At 39.2% G+C, this 18,526-nt stretch overlaps 1 protein-coding gene across 1 annotated transcript in view; it reads left to right on the top strand.

Annotated features, from left to right (window-relative positions):
- Nucleotides 1-2,795: 2,795 nt before the first annotated feature.
- Nucleotides 2,796-18,526, top strand: part of ALKBH8 (alkB homolog 8, tRNA methyltransferase) — a 137,204-nt gene continuing 121,473 nt past the window's right edge. The window contains exons 1-3 of the mRNA XM_069554941.1: nt 2,796-2,830; nt 10,125-10,260; nt 16,946-17,183. Coding sequence (XP_069411042.1) covers nt 2,817-2,830; nt 10,125-10,260; nt 16,946-17,183 — 388 coding nt within the window. The 5' untranslated portion in view covers nt 2,796-2,816. The remainder of the gene's footprint in view (nt 2,831-10,124; nt 10,261-16,945; nt 17,184-18,526) is intronic.

Genomic DNA, 18,526 nt, shown 5'->3' with positions numbered 1-18,526 from the left:
CTGTATCCATTCATCTGTTGAATGACATCTAGGTTGCTTCCATGTCCTAGTTATTGTAAAAAAACTGCTGAATGAACAGTGGGGTGCATGCATCTCTTTCAGTTATGGTCTTCTCAGGGTATATGCCCAGTAGTTTAATTGTTGGGTCATATGGTAGTTCTATTCCTAGTTTTTTAAGGAATCTCCATACTGTTCTCCATAGTGGTTGTATCAGTTTACATTTCCACCAGTAGTGCAAGAGGGTTCCCTTTTCTCCACACCCTCTCCAACATTTATTGTTTTTAGATTTTTTAATGCTGTCCATTCTGACTGTGTGAGGTGTTACCTCATTGTGGTTTTGATTTGCATTTCTCTAATAATGAGTGAAGTTGAGCATCTTTTCCTCTAATAGTTTTATAATTTTTGGCCCTACATTTAAATCTTGACTCCATTTTGAATTTATTTTTGTGTATGGTGTTAGACAGTGTTCTACTTTCATTCTTTTACATGTATCTGTCCAGTGTTCCCAGCACCACTTTTTGGATTGGCTGTCTTTGAATGAAAATTTTTTTCTGTATTGGGTTTCTGTGACAGTCCAGTGGTTAGGACTTGGCACTTTCACTGCAGGGGCCTGGGGTTTGATCCCTGGTTGGGAAACTAAGATCCCTCATGCCATGAGGGTGGCCAAATTAAAAAAAAATATATGTATCTACTTTTTTTTTTTAAGGAGGAATGGATGGACAGCAAGTCGTTGGAAATTTGGGTCTATAGCTCAGGATCAGTTCAGTTCAGTTCAGTTGCTCAGTCGTGTCTGACTCTTTGTGACCCCATGAATCGCAGCATGCCAGGCCTCCCTGCTCAGGATCAGGAGGGTAGAAAAGGAATGAACAACCACTAATAGCTACTTTCTATATGGTAGTCAAATTGTTACATCAATCCCCATTGATTGATATGGCAAATGTTATTTTGCAATTTCTACTTCAGGTCACACACTCCAGTCTTCATATTGTTTTTACTAAATCAAACTGCCTCCTAAAGGAAAGAAAGGATTGAAGATAAAAATTAGGAGAAGATTCACAGATCTGTTGAAGACGCAGACAGGGAGATTGTAGATAAAAGGGTCAAACACAAAACACGTAGGACTGCCTGCATTTAATCATGGAAAGAGAGAGAAGTTAGTGAAAATCTCTGAAAACAAGTGATCAGAAAGTGTAAAGAAAACTAGGAGTTGTTTCACAGAGGCTAAGAAATTCAGAAGTTTTAAAAGCTCCAGTACCATCAAGCAGAGTGGATATAGAGATGAAATAAACTGAAATTGGTTAGCAGGACATAATGTGATATTTTGTATTGTTCAGTTTGGTAGCCACTAGCTAGTTCTTTACATTTAAATCAGCTAAAAGAATCAAACTTCAGTTCCTTAGTTGTACTAGCTACGTTTGAAATGCTCAAAAGTCAGATGTCACTAGTGGCTAGCATACCAGGGAACTGAAGCCTTTGAGTCATCACAGAAAGTCCTATTGGTATACGCCTTTTGCTGCTGTTATTGTCTGTTTGAACATCCAGTAGAGCAGAAGAAAGATTGCAACGTGAAAATTGAACAGGTTTTCTCTTATGCCCTCTACAGTAGTTTGCAATGTGCAATATCAACTTGATTTGATATCGTTAGCTTGATGTTACCTCTTCCTTTTTGCTATTCAGTTTTAGCCTCACCTTCTTTTTTACTGGACTATCGCAGTGGCCGCCTATCTGCCTTTGCGTCTTGTTCTTTCTTCCTTTTAATTTTTTCTCCATATAAATCATTCATCCACTCAACAACACTCTTATTAATGCCACTTTTCCTGGGCAGCCAACCTTAAGTTTTATTGATAGTCCACTGTGGTATGGTGCAAATGGGGGCACCACATCAGCACCATAACCCACTCCAGTGTTCCTGCCTGGAGAATCCAAGGGACAGAGGAGCAGGGTGTGCCGTCTATGGGGTTACAGAGTCAGACACGACTGAAGCGATTTAGCAGCAGCAGCAGCAGCACCATAAGGAAGTAATTTCTTTCCTACCCCCAAGTTTCCTTCCCTGCACTTACACAGCTTATAATCAATGCAAGCAGAGTGGTTATAATACATTCACATCACACAAATAACATTACAGCAGGAACAATAGCTAACCATAATCATCTCCTAGTGTCTTTTATTTCTGATCTGCTACCAAATCTTTTCCCTTTTCACTTCAGCACTGCAATAACCTGTTACCTAGTCTTCTTTTAGTCTCTCTTTCTACCTTCCACCAGAAGCTCTGATCATATTAGTCCCTTTCAGGGATCCCCTTAGGCGTACACAACAGAATGGTGGAAAGTCTTCCATTATATAGGTAGGACAACCCATCTTTCCTGTCCTACCTCCCTCAACATTCTTGCACACATTTTTTTGCGGTATTCATTATTCCCGAGGCACCTTCATACCTATTCACCTCCCTCTCTCTTGTCCCTGCGAGTCATCTTTCAGACTCCAGAGTTCGCTCCCATACCCCTAAGACGACTCAGGAAGAAAGATACACGCAGTCCAAGGGGGAGATGGGTACTAATCAGGGCCCGAGGGACACAAACCTGTTTGACCATGTCCTTTTGGGAAGCTACTCCAAATAAGCTGCACTCACAATGCTTACTATACCCCCTCAAAAGACAAAGTAATTTTCACTGGAACGGAGAGGAGGCATCTCAGTAACCAAAGACTCTTGGCAGAGACAGAGTTTCAGCTAGTCTCTGGGAGGCGAAAGGGATTGTGGGAGCGCCGTTCATCGTCCCAGCAGGCTCATGGGAAATGTAGTGCAGTTTTTCTCCAACATGGCGGCGCCAGGGTGAGTTGTGTGAGAGTACTCGCCGCGGTTTTCTGTGTTAGAGTGGGAGAACCTGGCGAAGGAGAGGGCTCTCGTTTGCTGAGAACCGCGCCTGAGCCAAGGTGGAGATTTGTGGCCCTTCTTATTGGTGGGAACGGAGGCTGCATGTCTCTGCTTTCCCTTGTTGCCTCTTCCGGTGTCCTCTTTCTGCCCCATGAGCTTCGGACCTCACCAGGGAGAGGAGGGATTGTCCGTGGGCAGTAGGGAGTCCGTGCGTTCGGTGGTTCTGTTCGAGTTTGAGGTGCATGTGCTCACGTGGTGCCTGTGTCAGTCTGTTTTTTTGTTTTGTTTTGTTTGTTTGGAGGGTTGGAGACAAGCGGCTATAATCTGGGGAGTGTTGGTCTGTGATGTTAGCTTCAGGAGTTTTTTTGATTCGTGCCAGTGCAGTGAAGAGAGTGTTGCTGGTAGTCTAGCAGCTTGCAAAACTGTATCTTCCTATGCCCTTTATTTTGAGTAATACCTGAGACTCTTGTGCTTTTCGTAGTGTGAGCCAATAGTTTTGGCTGATTTCATTTAGGAAATATTTGCTGTGTACTTTCTGAATGCCAGGCGGTCAAATTCTGTGCCTTCAATTAGGCGACAGCCTTCTGGGTGAACGCAGCACACAACAAAGTAGTTATAATATGATGTGAAAATGCAGGGATATAGTTGCACATCCTATATTAATGAAAACATTGAAGAGGGCCACCAAACTCAATTCTGAAGAAGAGGTTTAGAACGTAAGATGGCAAATTCAGTAAGTTTAGGCTTACTCAGTAAGATTTATTGATTGGCTACTATGTGCTAGGTCCTGCTCTAGGTGCTGGGTGTTACAGGGTGAATAATACAGACAAAAATCTCTGCTATCATTTTATTGTTCAGTCGCTCAGTGGTGTCTGATTTTGCGACACCGTGGACTGCAGCATATCTGGCTACCATGCCCTTCACTATCTCCAGGAGTTTGCTCAAACTCATATACATTGAGTCGATGATGCCATCCAACCATCTCATCCTCTGTTGTCCCCTTCTCTTGCCCTCAATCTTTCCCAGCATCAGGGTCTTTTCCAATGAGTCATCTTTGTTATAGCTTTTCTTCCATTTTAGTAAGTTAAAGGAGGAAAACAGAATAAACACATTAATGAAGGCATTAAAAAGTATAGAGTAGTTGTTCTTCAAAGAATTAAAGTGAAGTGATATGACAAGTGATGGGGGTCAGTTTTTTCTAATCTTTTTTTTTTTCCTTCTTAAATAGATAGTGCAATTTGAATAGCAAAAAAGTTGCAAAAGAGGAGCTTTCACTCCTTGTTCCTGTACCCAGTCTTCCTATTTTCCCTTCCTTGAGTCAACCCATACTACTGATAATCTTGTATGTCCCTGAAATTTGTATGTATAGTTTATATATCTGTGCCATATACTTTATAGCCAGGCCTCAAATTGTTTCCAATCTTTGCTATTAATTTAATTTATGTACAAGCACAGGAACATTTGTTTATTCTACTTGGTTCATTATAGGCTCTCTTATTCAAGGAGAGCATAGCACATATATTATTATTTCCACTTAGGGCAGTATCCAATAGAATGTATCGGGGTTAAACTTGGCTTACAGAGTAGATGCGATCTCAAAATTCTTATTATCCTGTGGGGAGTGTGCTTAGGCCAGATACAACATGGCTAATATTCTAATAAGATAGTGACCTTGCTCTTGTCACATCCCATGACATGGCAAGGCATGTGCACATCTTTGTGCAGTAGTGGAAATTCCTTGGCCAGGGAATTGGCCTTGTTAGAAAGGGGCCCCTCCACGTCTCAGCAGCTGGTATCAATCTTTTCCTTGTTAAGGTGACTGAGACCTGTCTTCACATGTAGTACTATTGCCTGACTGAGGGAAGGAGAAGGGAAAGGAGATACCAGAAATGTGATTATGAGGCTCCATCTACTGGTGCCGGACTCTTACTGTCAGACTTAAAACAATGTATTCAGATTCTTTTCTTTCTCATTTCTTCCACTTGGCAGTCTTTGCTCGTGTAACATATTTAGAAAAAAACTCTTAGATTCATCCCCATTCTTCATTGCTGACTGCAAAAATGATGATCTTGGAATGGAATGGCAATAAGATAATTCTTTGAGGCCCCCTCAGCTTTTCTTGGTCTTTAAACCAGTCTCATCTGGCTCTTCTGGAAATTAACAGTAATTTAGTAATAGACATATGTAATCATTTAATAAAGTTATGAAATTGTGTCAGAGAGTAGCACAGCCAGACGTTAATTAAAATAGTGAAAACAGATTTTCTTTAGGTAATTATTGACAGTAGGGGAAAGAGCTAAGCTCTGTTACAGTTTGGTTGTAAGTGCTTAGGGTGTGTGTGGCGGGGTGCTCAGTAGAGTGAAAGTGTTAGTCTCAGTCCTGTGTGATTCTTTGCGACCCCCTGGGCAGTGGCCTGCCAGGCTCCTCTGTCCAGGGATTCTATAGGCAAGAATACTGGAATGGGTTGCCATTTCCTTCTCCAAGGGATCTTCCTGATGCACCGGCTCAGTGTAGTTGGTCAGTGTAAATGCACTTAGGCCACCTGTTTGTTAGCTGGCAGTTACCAAAGTTAGGATTCCATCCTGTCACAAAGATGGTCATAGAGGCCCTGTGCTTCCTGATGATTACATTTCAAAGGGGAAATTCCCTACCAGTTCAGTGGTTAGGACTCCATGCTTTTACTGCTAAGGGTATAGGTTTAATCCCTGGTCAGGGAAATAAGATCTCACAAGCCAAATGGTGCAGCCAAAAAGAAAAGCAAAACACAAAAAACATAACAAACCCAAAAAAACATTTCAAAAGAATAACACTCAGGTCCTTGAGAGAAAAACTTCTGAATTGTAAGAGATACTGATACATGTTCACAACTGTAAGCTGTTTTTAATAAGTACCTTAAAAAAAAGGAAGGTCAGAGGCCTATTGTTATGAGTTGCTAGAACAAATAATAAAATTTCCTGGCAGCATTTTAAGTTTTCTCAGTCATCCATTAAAAAAAAATACTTATTTATTTTTAATTGATTGATGATTGGCGTACAATATTGGTTTGATTTCTGTCATACATCAACTTGAATTAACCCTAGGTGTACATATGTCGCTTCCTTGAATCTCCCTCCTATCTCCCACCCATTTCCACCCCTCTAAGTTGTTACAGAGCCTCAGTTTGAGTTCCCTGAGTCATACAGCAAATTCTCATTGGTTATCTATTTACATATGTTAGTGTATATGCATCCATGCTGCTGCTGCTGCCGCTGCTAAGTCGCTTTAGTCGTGTCTGACTCTGTGTGACCCCATAGATGGCAGCCCACCGGGCTCCCCTGTCCCTGGGATTCTCCAGGCAAGAACACTGGAGTGGGTCGCCATTTCCTTCTCCAATGCATAAAAGTGAAAGTGAAGTCGCTCAGTCATGTCCAACTCTTAGTGACCCCATGGACTGCAGCCTACCAGGCTCCCCCATCCCTGGGATTCTCCAGGCAAGAACACTGGAGTGGGTTGCCATTTCCTTCTCCAGTGCATGAAAGTGAAAAGCGAAAGTGAAGTCTCTCAGTCATGTTCGACTCTTCCCGATCCCATGGACTGCAGCCTACCAGGCTCCTCCATCCATGGGATTGTCCAGGCAAGAGTACTGGAGTGGGATGTCATTGCCTTCTCCGATGCATCCATGCTACTCTTCCCATTTATCTCACCCTCTTCCTCTTCTCCCCTACCCTTGTCCATAAATCTGTTCTCTATGTCTGTGTCTCCATTGCGGCTCTGTGAACCAGTTTGTTAGTACCATCCATCTAGATTCCATATATATGTGTTAATACTATATATATATATTTCTTTCTGACTTACTTTGTATAATAGGCTCTAGGTTCATCCACCTCATTAGAACTGACTCAAATGTGTTCCTTTCTATGGCTAAGTAGTATTCCATTGTATATATGTACTGCAGCTTTATCCATTCATCTGTTGATACACCTCTAGGTTCAGGCGATCATTTTAATGAGAAGCTGGGATCATCCTAAGATATGGCTTTATGCTACTGTAAACCATGGTAAAGTTTGGTCACATGTTTTAGTGCAGGGTTTGGATGGAGTTATGTGCCATGAATAGGTACTATTATTCCTATTTTATGGGTGAAGAAACCTAAGCACAGAAAAAACTTAGTAACTCACACAGGTTCATTATAACTAATAAAGGGTAAAGCTGAGGTTTGAACTAGAACTTTGACCTCTAAACACTGTGTTATATTGTTTGAGGAGGCTGTGGGGACACAAAAATATGGTTTAATTTTTGTCATTAAAGAGCTCATAGTCCAGTGGAAGGGGACAAACAGAACAAATAGTGCAGTGTTAAAAATGTATATTCAGCTATCTCCTTATTTAATGATGACTCCAAAAACTTTCTTTCTAACCTTATTTCTTCTCCTTTTTCCACTTTATATTTTCACCTACCAGCCAGACATTGAAACTGTGTATCTCACCAGTAATTCAAACATATGATATCCTAAATCTGACTCATCACCTCCCCTTACTGACCTGCTCTTCCTGACCATCTTCTGACTTTGCAGTCAGAATTCGGAATGACATTACTATAGCCTCTCCGTCACTCACTCTGTCCTGTTAGTAAAGTCAAAGTGAAAGTGAAAGTAATAGTCACTCAGTCCTATCTCACTCTTTGTGACCCCATGGACCGTAGCCCACCAGACTCCTCTGTCTGTGGAATTCGCCAGACAAGAATACTGAAGTGGGTAGACATTCCCTTCTCCAGGGGATCTTCCTGACCCAGGGATTGAACCCAGGTCTCCTGCATTGCAGGAAGATTCTTTACTGTCTGAGCCACTAGTCCAAAGCTTCTCTTCCTCATATCTGAGTAGTCCTCACAGCTTATTGATTGTTTTGAACTTATCTTTTGCCCTCTCTCCTTATTTCCCTTTTCCTTCTTTCTACAGCCTTCACCCTAGATGAGACCAGCATTTCTACTTGTTAAACTGGATTATTGCAAGTCTTTTTGCCTCTCATTTCCCTATTGTGCTGTCCAGCTTGCCTATTTTACTGGCCTTACCTCCTGTCTCATGTACTACATGTATTATTTAAGCTGGATTACTGCTGTTTTTTCAATAGTTTCAACATTTTTATTCTGTATATAAAAACTAATAGAGTTTTGACTGTTTAAGAGCTGCTTTGAAATGATTTTTATTTAAGTTCATAAGTTTATTTTGTTTGCCAACTTTGAAGACTTTCAAGTGGGTGAAGAGTGGAATTGGTGGGTCAGTTAGCATTCTCTCTTCTAAAAAATTATGTCTGCTACTCAGTGTCTTTGCCAGACACATCCATTTCTGTTCTTTATTGCCTCGCTGGATCCCTTCCCTTCCGTATGACTGTGTATTCTTCTTGTCCTTTGATACTCATCTCAAGTCCCCTTCTGTTTTGAAGTTCTCCCAAACTTTCCCAGTTAACATCAATCTTATCTTTTTTGTCTCTAATTTATATCACTCTTAAAGAACATTAACACTGAATTACCTAAAGATATGTCATATTTTTTCATTGTTTAATATTTGTCTGTTTTCCTCACCTAACTTATAAACCTGTACTGAAAGCATAAACCATGTATTGTTTGCTGTAGAGTGCTGAGTCCTTAAGTAGACATGTGTGTATTCACTCATTGTTTGATTATCCCTTCAACAAACTTTTGTTGAGCACCTGCTGTGTGTTGGCATTTCTGCTCTCCTGGAGTTTACATCCTGATGGAGGAATTAAGCCAACAAATTAATCATCACAAATTTTGTTAAATTCCGTGAGCAAAATAAAATAGGCTTCTGTAATAAAGCATGATGCAGGGTGCTGATTTGGACAGTGTGAAGACCTTTTTGGGAAAGCACTCAGGAACTACTTACTGATTGACATATCTTTAAAAAAATGAAAACATAATTCTATGGTGTTCTTAAACCTGTTATTTTAAAAATTATAGATACCAAATATTTAACATACACAGTTTAAAAAAATAATAAACACATACACCACTACCTAGCTTAAATACTTTTAATACTTCTATGTGTCCTTTTCATATCGCAGTTCTCTCTTCTACCCTGAAATAACTTCTCTACTTTGTATTTATTATTTTCTTGCTTTTATGCTATATGTGTATTTCTAAACAACATATGGCTTACTTTTGAATTTTGAACTTTATATAATGGAATCATACTGTATATGCTACTGTGAATTTTTTCTTTCTTTTTTTTTTTCCTTTCCTAACATTGATGAGGGTGAAAGAGGAGAGTGAAAAAGCTGACTTAAAACTCAACATTCAAAAAACTAAGATCATGGCATCCAGTCCCTTCACTTCATGGCAAATAGATGGGAAAAAAGTGGAAACAGTGACAGATTTATTTTCTTGGACTCCAAAATCACTGCAGATGGTAACTGTAGCCATGAAATTAGAAGACACTTGCTCCTTGGAAGGAAAGCTCTGACCAGCCTAGACAGCATATTCAAAAGCAGAGACATCACTTTGCTGACAAAGTCCATATAGTCAAAGCTATGGTTTTTCCAGCAGTCATGTATGGATGTGAGAGTTGGAACACAAAGAAGGCTGAGTGCCAAAGAATTGATGGTTTTGGATTGTGATGCTGGAGAAGACTGTTTAGAGTTCTTTGGACAGCAAGGAGATTAAACCAGCTGAAGCTCCAGTACTTTGGCCACCTGATGGAAAGAGCTGACTTATTGGAAAAGAACCTGATGCTGGGAAAGATTGAGGGCAGGAAGAGAAGGGGCAGCAGAGGATGAGACAGTTGGATGGCATTACTGACTCAGTGGACATGAGTTTGAGCAAACTCCAGGAGAAAGTGAAGGACAGGGAAGCCTGGTGTGTTGCAGTCCATGAAGCTGCAAAGAGTAGGATACGACTTAGTAACTGAACAACAACAACAAGAACATGTGAGATTTGTCTGGCATATTTTGCCTATGACTTCATAAGTAAAGAGATCGGATATGGGAAAACAGCCCACTTAATAGCACTAAAGTACTGATTTGTTTTGTAGAACCTGCCAGGGATGCTGTTAGATGTTCTTGCTTCTTTGTTACCTTCTTAAATATTCCTTTGTTGTCCATGGATCTGTTTGTTCTCACTCTCTTTGTTGGTGAACAGTATAGTAGGCGTTTAAAAATTGTCACATAGAAACAATTATAAAGTATAAAATACATGAACAGTATTGTAACTATCCCTTTCTGACTCCTAAGTTTGACATTTTGTCCTTCCTTTTTTCCCCCAGTATTGTCATGAACAGCAACCACCAAAGTAATTACAAGCTCAGTAAAACTGAGAAGAAACTCTTAAGGAAACAAATTAAAGCCAGGCATACTTTGCTGAGACATGAAGGCATTGAGACAGTATCTTATGCTACTCAGGTAACCTAGAACTATTATTATAATTTGAATTTAAATGTATTGCCATGTTATTGTGTTCTAAGTAGCATTGTTAATAATTGCTCAGAGAAGAAGTTCCATCATGTGTTATAATCTGTTAAATGTATGTATATATATGATAGGACCTTCTAATTTTCTATTTTGGGACATAGCCTAATATAGTTTGAATTTCCATTGATTGTGTTGTTTGAACTAGAGGAAGCTGCAATTCTGCATTAATAACAATAACACTATACATCTATTTACAGTTTACAAAGCATACTTGTATTCATTATTATATTTAATTTCCTAGAAGTCATTATGAGATAGGTGAGAAAACTAAGGTTCAGAGAGGTTGTGATATGTCCACTGATATAAGGTGCTGAATTGAAATCTAAAGCTAGATCTTTTGTACCCTAATGCAATCTTCTTTCTTCTATTCCTAACTTCATCTCTATTATAAAGTATTTTGATTATACACTGTGAAACATTTTTTATTTATGAGATTTTATTTATAAAACCTTTTTATTATCTGATGGGCAATGATTAAATGATATATATGTATGCATTACACACACACACACACACACACACGCACACTTCTTCCTGGGCTATGAATGAGGAGAAGTTAGCTTAACTCTTAGCTTCTCCACTTATTTGTACATGAGCAGTACCCTTTGAGGGGGCTTCCCTGGTGGCTCAGAGGTTAAAGCATCTACCTGCAATGCAGGAGACCTGGGTTCGATCCCTGGGTCAGGAAGATCCCCTGGAGAAGGAAACGGCAACCCACTCCAGTATTCTTGCCTGGAGAATCCCATGGAAGGAGGAGCCTGGTGGGCTACAGTCCACGGTGGCGCAAAGAGTCTGACACGACTGAGTGACTTCACTTTCACTTTCAGTACCCTTTGACCTCAGCTTTCTTCATTTGTAAGGACATACTATTACATACCTTTTTATTCTGGGTTGTTAGATTCTAAAGAGAACATGTATATGATAGTACTTCCTAGTCATTAAAATACCATATGAGTATAAAGTATTCTTATGATAGTCTTTCTGATTGTAAAGATATAGGATAAGAAGAGTTAGGAAGCTTACTACTGAGGGCCAAAGACATAGAGTTTAGAAGGTGAAGCTGAGATCAAAACTTAGATCTCTTGATTCTCAGACTAATACTCTTCTGTTACTCTTGTTCTGTCTTCTGTGCTGCATCACAGTTTAGGAATGAGTGGAGGTTTAATATTAGCCCTACGTAGATTTTCTTACATATTAATAGCTTCAGGCTCACCCACCCGTGGTGTCCATGCAGTGTGCCTCACGCCTGGGTTCCTGTACTGTTCCCTCATGATCATGGGACTCCAGGTACTCCTGCTCCCGCTGCCTGTGCTGATGATGCTGGGTGGCTCGTGGGCTCCACAACCGATGAAATACAGTTTAATGTAATTAGGCAAGCTGCTTGTGGTGTGAGATGCATTCCTGTGGCCTGGTTCTGTAATGGACAGCAGGAGGGCCCAGATGGGGCTGATTAGAAATGTGCTTTGCAGATGCAAAATCCTTATCAAGCACTAAGCACTGAAGAAACAGTTGTAAGGCATCATCTAAAAACCAGCCTAGTGGAGGGCTTTTCCTTTCCTGAAGTAGACCTTCGATAAAAGCACATACACACACACACACAAATGAATAACTTCAGATAATTTGAACCAAATCCCACAAAAAAGGATGGAGTAGATAATAGATTAGAATTAATATATATGCACACACTCACTGCCAAGAGCCACTGAGGCTGTGAGGCTTTCAGAAGATTAATGACATACTCTATTTTCATCAATTCTCAAGCATAACTGGCTTTTTCCTTCCCTTACAGGGGTTGTGTAGAAAAGTAGTAAGAAAAGAAATGGGTTTCTTTGCTGCCTCTGAAACTTGTTTCTGGTTGAGATGAACTTTTCTTTTAGATCTTTAGAAGTTTTAACCTCATCTTCATGGCTCCTAAAGTGTCATTTTATTTGGACTTGATTATTTCTTCCTCCTCAGTATTTTTTTTCCTTTTTTTTTTTTTTTTAAATTTTACTTTACAGTACTGTATTGGTTTTGCCATACATTGACATGAATCCGCCACGGGTGTACATGAGTTCCCAATCCTGAACCCCCCTCCCACCTCCCACCCCATATCATCTCTCTGGATCATCCCCGTGCACCAGCCCCAAGCATCCTTTATCCTGTATCAAACATAGACTGGCGATTCGTTTCTTACATGATAGTATACATGTTTCAGTGCCATTCTCCCAAATCATCCCACCCTTTCCTTCTCCTTCAGAGTCCAAAAGTCTGTTCTATACATCTGTGTCTCTTTTGCTGTCTTGCATACAGTGTTATCATTACCATCTTTCTAAATTACATATATATGTGTTAGTATACTGTATTGGTGTTTTTCTTTCTGGCTTACTTCACTCTGTATAATCGGCCCCAGTTTCATCCATCTCATTAGAACTGGTTCAAATGTATTCTTTTTAATGGCTGAGTAATACTCCACTGTGTATATTTCAGTATTTTTAAAGGAAGAGAAAACATTTGTAGAAGGACTTCCAATTATGTTATATATCTAGAGAACAAATGCTCTTTTTACCATATGTCATAAATATAGATATCTTTGCAGACTTCCCAATGGTGATAGTGGTAAAGAACCCACCTTCTGGTGCAGGAGTCTTAAGAGATGTAGGTTTGATCCCTGGGTCAGGAAGATCCCTTAGAGGAGGGCATGGCAATCCAATCCAGTGATCTTGCCTAGAGAACCCGTGGACAGAGGAGCCTGGCAGGCTGTAGTCCCTAGGGTCGCACAGAGTCAGACACGACTAAAGCGACTTAGCACGCATACATGTAGGTATCTTTGTACAATGTTATAGTGATTGTTAGGTTTTTCTAGAGCCATGGTCCTCAACTTATCAGGACTGAAGATAACTTGAAAAAAATCTGAATTCTTTTCTTCATATTACTGGAAAAATTGCTTGATTGAACAACTGTTTATTAAAGTAAGCATTAATTGTATAGCCCACATGTAATAGTAAGTAAGTTCCTCCCTTACCTCCTGCATTGCACTTGTTTTTGTGTGGTTTGACTTTAGCATTGCCCACAAATTACTTGGAAAGCATCTTTGAGTACTGCTATTACTCCTCAGGTCACCTCTCACTGTCTTCGCCAATTCCTAGGTGGGATATGGATCCTTGTCAGTTACAGAACTGTTGTAGTTCCTTAGATTTGGGAATACTGGAAATATTTTTGTATTATGGCTACATATGACCAAAGCTATTCTGGTACTTTAGTTTATAATCTCACCGAATGAGGTCCAGGGTAAACCATCTGAGACTAAATTTTAAACCATATTTTCTAGTATTGTATTAGTATGTTTATTGTGTGTGTGTGTGTGTGTGTGTGTGTGTGTATACTTACATGTTCTTTCATCACTAAGTCCTGTTTGGCTCTTTTGAAACCCCATGGATGGTAGTTTGCCAGGCTCCTCTGTCCATGGGATTTCCCAGGCAAGAATACTGGAGTGGGTTGACATTTCCTTCTCCAGGGCACTTTCCCCACCCAGGGATCAAACCTCTTTCTCCTGCGCTGCAGGTGGATTCTTTACCATTGAGCCACCGTACATATAAACTATTGGCTGCCCCATAACAGAGCAAAGCTTTACTTATTATCCAATTTTATAATAATTTCTTTTACATTCTTTTAAAACAAGGTTCTAGATATGAACCTTCTCCTTTTATACATATGAAACTGATACATTATGTTCTAAACTCCAGCTTCATATAAATCAAGTGTTGTCAGACAGGTCAAATCTGTCTTCAGGTCAAATCTGACTTGTTAGCTAAGAATGAGTTTTACATTTTAAGGGTTGTTAAAAAATTATAACTAAATAGAGACTTATTAGATGCTGAAGAGATCAGGAAGAGATGGAAAGAACACATGGAGGAACTGTACAAAAAAGATCTTGATGAACTGGATAAGTATGATAGTGTGGTCAGTTACCCAGAGCCCAGAGCCAGATATTCTGGAGTGTGAAGTCAAGTGGGCCTTACTTAGGAAGCACTGCTGTTAAGAAAGCTAGTGGATGTGATGGAATTCTAGTAGCTGTTCAAAACCCCAAAGAATGATGCTATCACAGTGCTGCACTCAATGTATCAGCAAATCTGGAAGACCCAGCAGTGGCCACAGGACTGGTAAAGGTCAATCCTCATTCCAGTCCCCAAGAAGGGTAGTACTAAAGAATATTCAAACCATCAGACAACTGCACTCATCTCCCATGCTAGTAAGGTCATGCTTAAAATCTTGCACACTGGGCTTCAGCAATACGTGAACCAAGAACTTCCAGATGTCCAAGCTGGGTTTAGAAAGGGCAGAGTAACCAGAGATCAAATTGCCAGCACTCGTCTGATCATAGGGAAAGGAAGGGAATTCCAGAAAAACATCTATCTCTGTTTCATCAACTACACTAAAGCCTTTGACTGTGTGGATCATAACAAATTGTGGAAAGCTCTCAAAGAGATGGGAATACCAGACCCATTTAGCCTATCTCCTGAGAAAGCTTTCTGCATGTCATGAAGCAACAGTTAGAACCCTGTACAAAACAACTGATTGGTTCAAAATTAAGAAAAGAATATGACAGGGCTGTCTGCTGTCACCCTGTTTATTTAACCTGTATGCTGAGCACATTATGAGAAATGCCAGGCTGGATGAGTTATAAGCTGGAATCAAGATAGGCGGGAGAAACATCAACAATCTCAGTTATGCAGATGATACCACTCTAATGGCAAAAAGTGAAGAGGAACTAAAGAATCTCTTGATCAACCTCCTGATGAGGGTGAAGGAGGAGAGTGATTTAGCTTGCTTAAAACTAAATATTAATAAAACTAAGATCATGGCATCCTGCCCTATTGCTACAGGGCAAATAGAAGGGGGAAGGTGGAAGTAGTGACAGCTTTCCTTCTCTTGGGCTCTAAAATCACTGCAGATGGTAACTGCAGCCATGAAATCAGAAGATGATTGCTTCTTGGCGGGAAAATTATGACAAACCTAGATAGTGTGTTGAAAAGCAGACACATTACTCTGCCGACAAAAGGTCTGTATAGTCAAGGCTGTGGTCTCCCCAGTTGTCATGCAGGGTTGTGAGAGCTGGATTGTAAAGAAGGCAGAACATCAAAGAGTTGATGTCTTCGAACTGTGGTGCTGGAGAAGACTCCTGAAAGTCCCTTGGACAGCAGGGAGATCAAACCAGTTAATCTTAAGGGAAATCAACCCTGAGTACACTTTGGAAGAACTAATGCTGAAGCTGAAGCTCCAGTATTTTGGTCAACTGATGCAAACAGCTGACTCATTAGAAAAGTCCCTGATGCTGAGAAAAGATTGAGGGCAGAAGAAGAGGGTGTCAGAGAATGAGATGCTGGATGCCATCACCGATGCAATGGACATGAACTTGGGCAAACTTAAGGAGATGATGAGGGACAGGGAGGCCTGGCATGCTGCAGTCCCTGGGGTTGCAAAGAGTTGAACACAACTGGATGACTGAACAACAACAAAAAATAATTAATGGGACTATGTGACAGAGCCTTATATGATCTGTGAAACCTAGAATATTTCCTCTCTGGCATTTTTCAGAAAAGCTTTGCCAATATCTGGTGTAAATGATGAACCTGATGCGGGTAGGCCACTAGTTGTTTACTTTTGTTATGCTTCAGAATTTAAAGATCTTAACATGGTGAAGAATGTTTTTAAGTACAGAGACTATAAGGCTTCAAGCATTAGGATAAAAATAGGAGACCTCTTCCCCACCAAATTCCTTGAGTAAAGTTGAGCAGGATTGCAAATGACAAGGAAATAAGCATGATATTTTCAAAGAAAAAAAATTTAATTGCAAAATGACTGGATAATCCAGACACAGGAAACTTTTCCTATTTCATATTCAATAGAACTTGTAATTGTTTTTTTTTTTCTTCTTTGAGCCAGTACCTTTACCTTTAGTTTTTAGTAAACATTGTATAATGGTTATATCAAAAAGTATAGATTCTGGAAACTGACAGAAGTAAATTTTAAACTCAACCCCAACTAATTACTACCTTAACCTCATTTTCTGATTTTTAGTTTCTTACCATATGAAGTGGGACTAATATTACCCACTTTGTAGGATTATTGTGAGGGCTTCTTGGGTTGTGCTAGTGATGAATCTACCTGCCAATGAAGGAGTTTCAGGGATGCAGGTTCAATCCCTTGGTTGGGAAGATCCCCTGGAGTAGGAAATGGCAAACTGCTCCTCTGTTCTTGCCTAGAAAACTCCATGGGCAGAAGAGCTTGGTGGGCTACAGTCTGTGGGGCCATAAGGTGTTGGACGTGACTCAGCACACAAAGGATTGTTGTGAAGATTGTTTTACTGAAGATTGAGTATAAAATCATATAGCACAGTGTCTAGCCAAAAAGCAAGATTTATGTAAATGCTTGTTTTTCTCCTCTCTACCTGTTCTTTCTGTTTCATTATGTTAAATTTATGAACAGTGAAAATTAACTTTTAATTTGTGTTTATGGTCACTAAAAGGCTATTTAAAAATCAGTATCATTTGCAATATTTTGTTTTAAAATGTTATTTAAAAATAACAGATTGATATCAACTGCTCATGTTACTTTCTTTTTTTTGTCTTTTTAGAGTCTGATTGTTGCCAATGGTGGTTTGGGTAATCAAGTGAGTAGGAACCAACTGCTCCCAGTTTTAGAGAAATGTGGATTGGTGGATGCTCTCTTAATGCCACCTAATAAACCCTACTCATGTGTAAGATACAAAACTGTAGAAGAATCCAAGAAAGCCTATGATACGCTCAATGGCAAAGAAATAGTGGATGATTTAGGACAAAAGATCATCCTGTACTTGAATTTTGTGGAAAAAGGTATGTCATACAGGTATCTTTTTAAAAATGGTTTTTGCTTTTGTGTGAGTTTTCATATCTAAGTCAAAAGTTTCAGTTGTAGACTTTTGGACATCCCATTTGGGGCTTAAGCAATCTCTCCCCCCTTTTTCTTTATAACATTCTTTAAATGCCTAGTATTGTATAAGCATGGGACTAGTAGTTGAAGGGAGATAATTTAGATATAGCTTATTATTTCTGAGGAGCTGGTCCCACCAAACTAATAATATCTTTATTATATATGTTATTTATCTTGGAACCCTGCTGTCTAATTGTGTTTTTCAGTATTTATTGTTAAGGGTTCAGATTTATTTTACAGTGTCTACCTAGAAGCTTTCAATTAATCACTTAGGAATTAATTGTGATCCAAATGATTGTGTGCCAAGGTTCACAATTATGGAGGAACAGCTTTAGCCACCAAAGATGCGTGAAGCTTTATAGCGGTGATAGTCAGTTGAACTTTCTGTGTTGGTAGAAATATGTTCATATTTTATATCTGTGTTGTCGAGCATGATTCTGTGGATTTTAAAATTTGATTTTATTTAAATAAATTCAATTAACTAATTTAAATAAAAGTTTGACAGACTGATTTACCAAATTGCTATAGGGGTTATTCCACCTTTTCACCACTGACCCATGGAAATGAAGTATATTGAGATGAACTTTAATGTTTAAACATCTCATCTCCTGCTAGTATATTCATTTGGTACCTGTTTAGGCAGTTAAACCGTTTTGTCTAGATATGATGTGGGTAAGTAAGTGAGTGTATATCAAAATTATGTTTTTTAAAATAAGACTCAAAGGAAACTTTAAATAACTCCATTAAAGATATGTTTTATAAGTTATGATTCTCAGTGTCTATATGTACTTAATTTTAAATCTGACATAAGCTTTCAGATTTTGCAAAGCAGATTGTTTTCATATTTTGTTTTTGTGGTCAGTTTTTTAAAAATTATGTGGTTTAAGAATAAATCTTAATCAGAGAATATTATCATTGGGTTTTCCTCCAGCATGTTGAACAATGTAAGAAATTGCATGAAATGAATTTTGGAATGATTTTTATTTGAAATCCTTTATTAGATCCAGAGGTTTTCTTTTTTTTTTTAATTGAAGTATAGTTGACTTACATTGTTGTGTTAGTTTCTGGTATATAGCGAGGTGATTCAGTTATATATATATGTGATATATTTTACACTATGGTTTACTATGGGATACTGAATATAGTTTCCTGTGCTACACAGTAGGACCTTGTTGTTTATCCATTTTATATGCAGTAGCTTGCATCTGGTAACCCCACCAAACTCACAAACCATGCCTCTCCTACT

This window comes from Ovis canadensis, chromosome 15 (assembly GCF_042477335.2).
Source record: "Ovis canadensis isolate MfBH-ARS-UI-01 breed Bighorn chromosome 15, ARS-UI_OviCan_v2, whole genome shotgun sequence".
Lineage (NCBI taxonomy): Eukaryota > Metazoa > Chordata > Mammalia > Artiodactyla > Bovidae > Ovis > Ovis canadensis.
The sequence above is the reverse complement of the archived record's forward strand: the minus strand, read 5'-3'. Positions and strand labels throughout refer to the sequence as shown.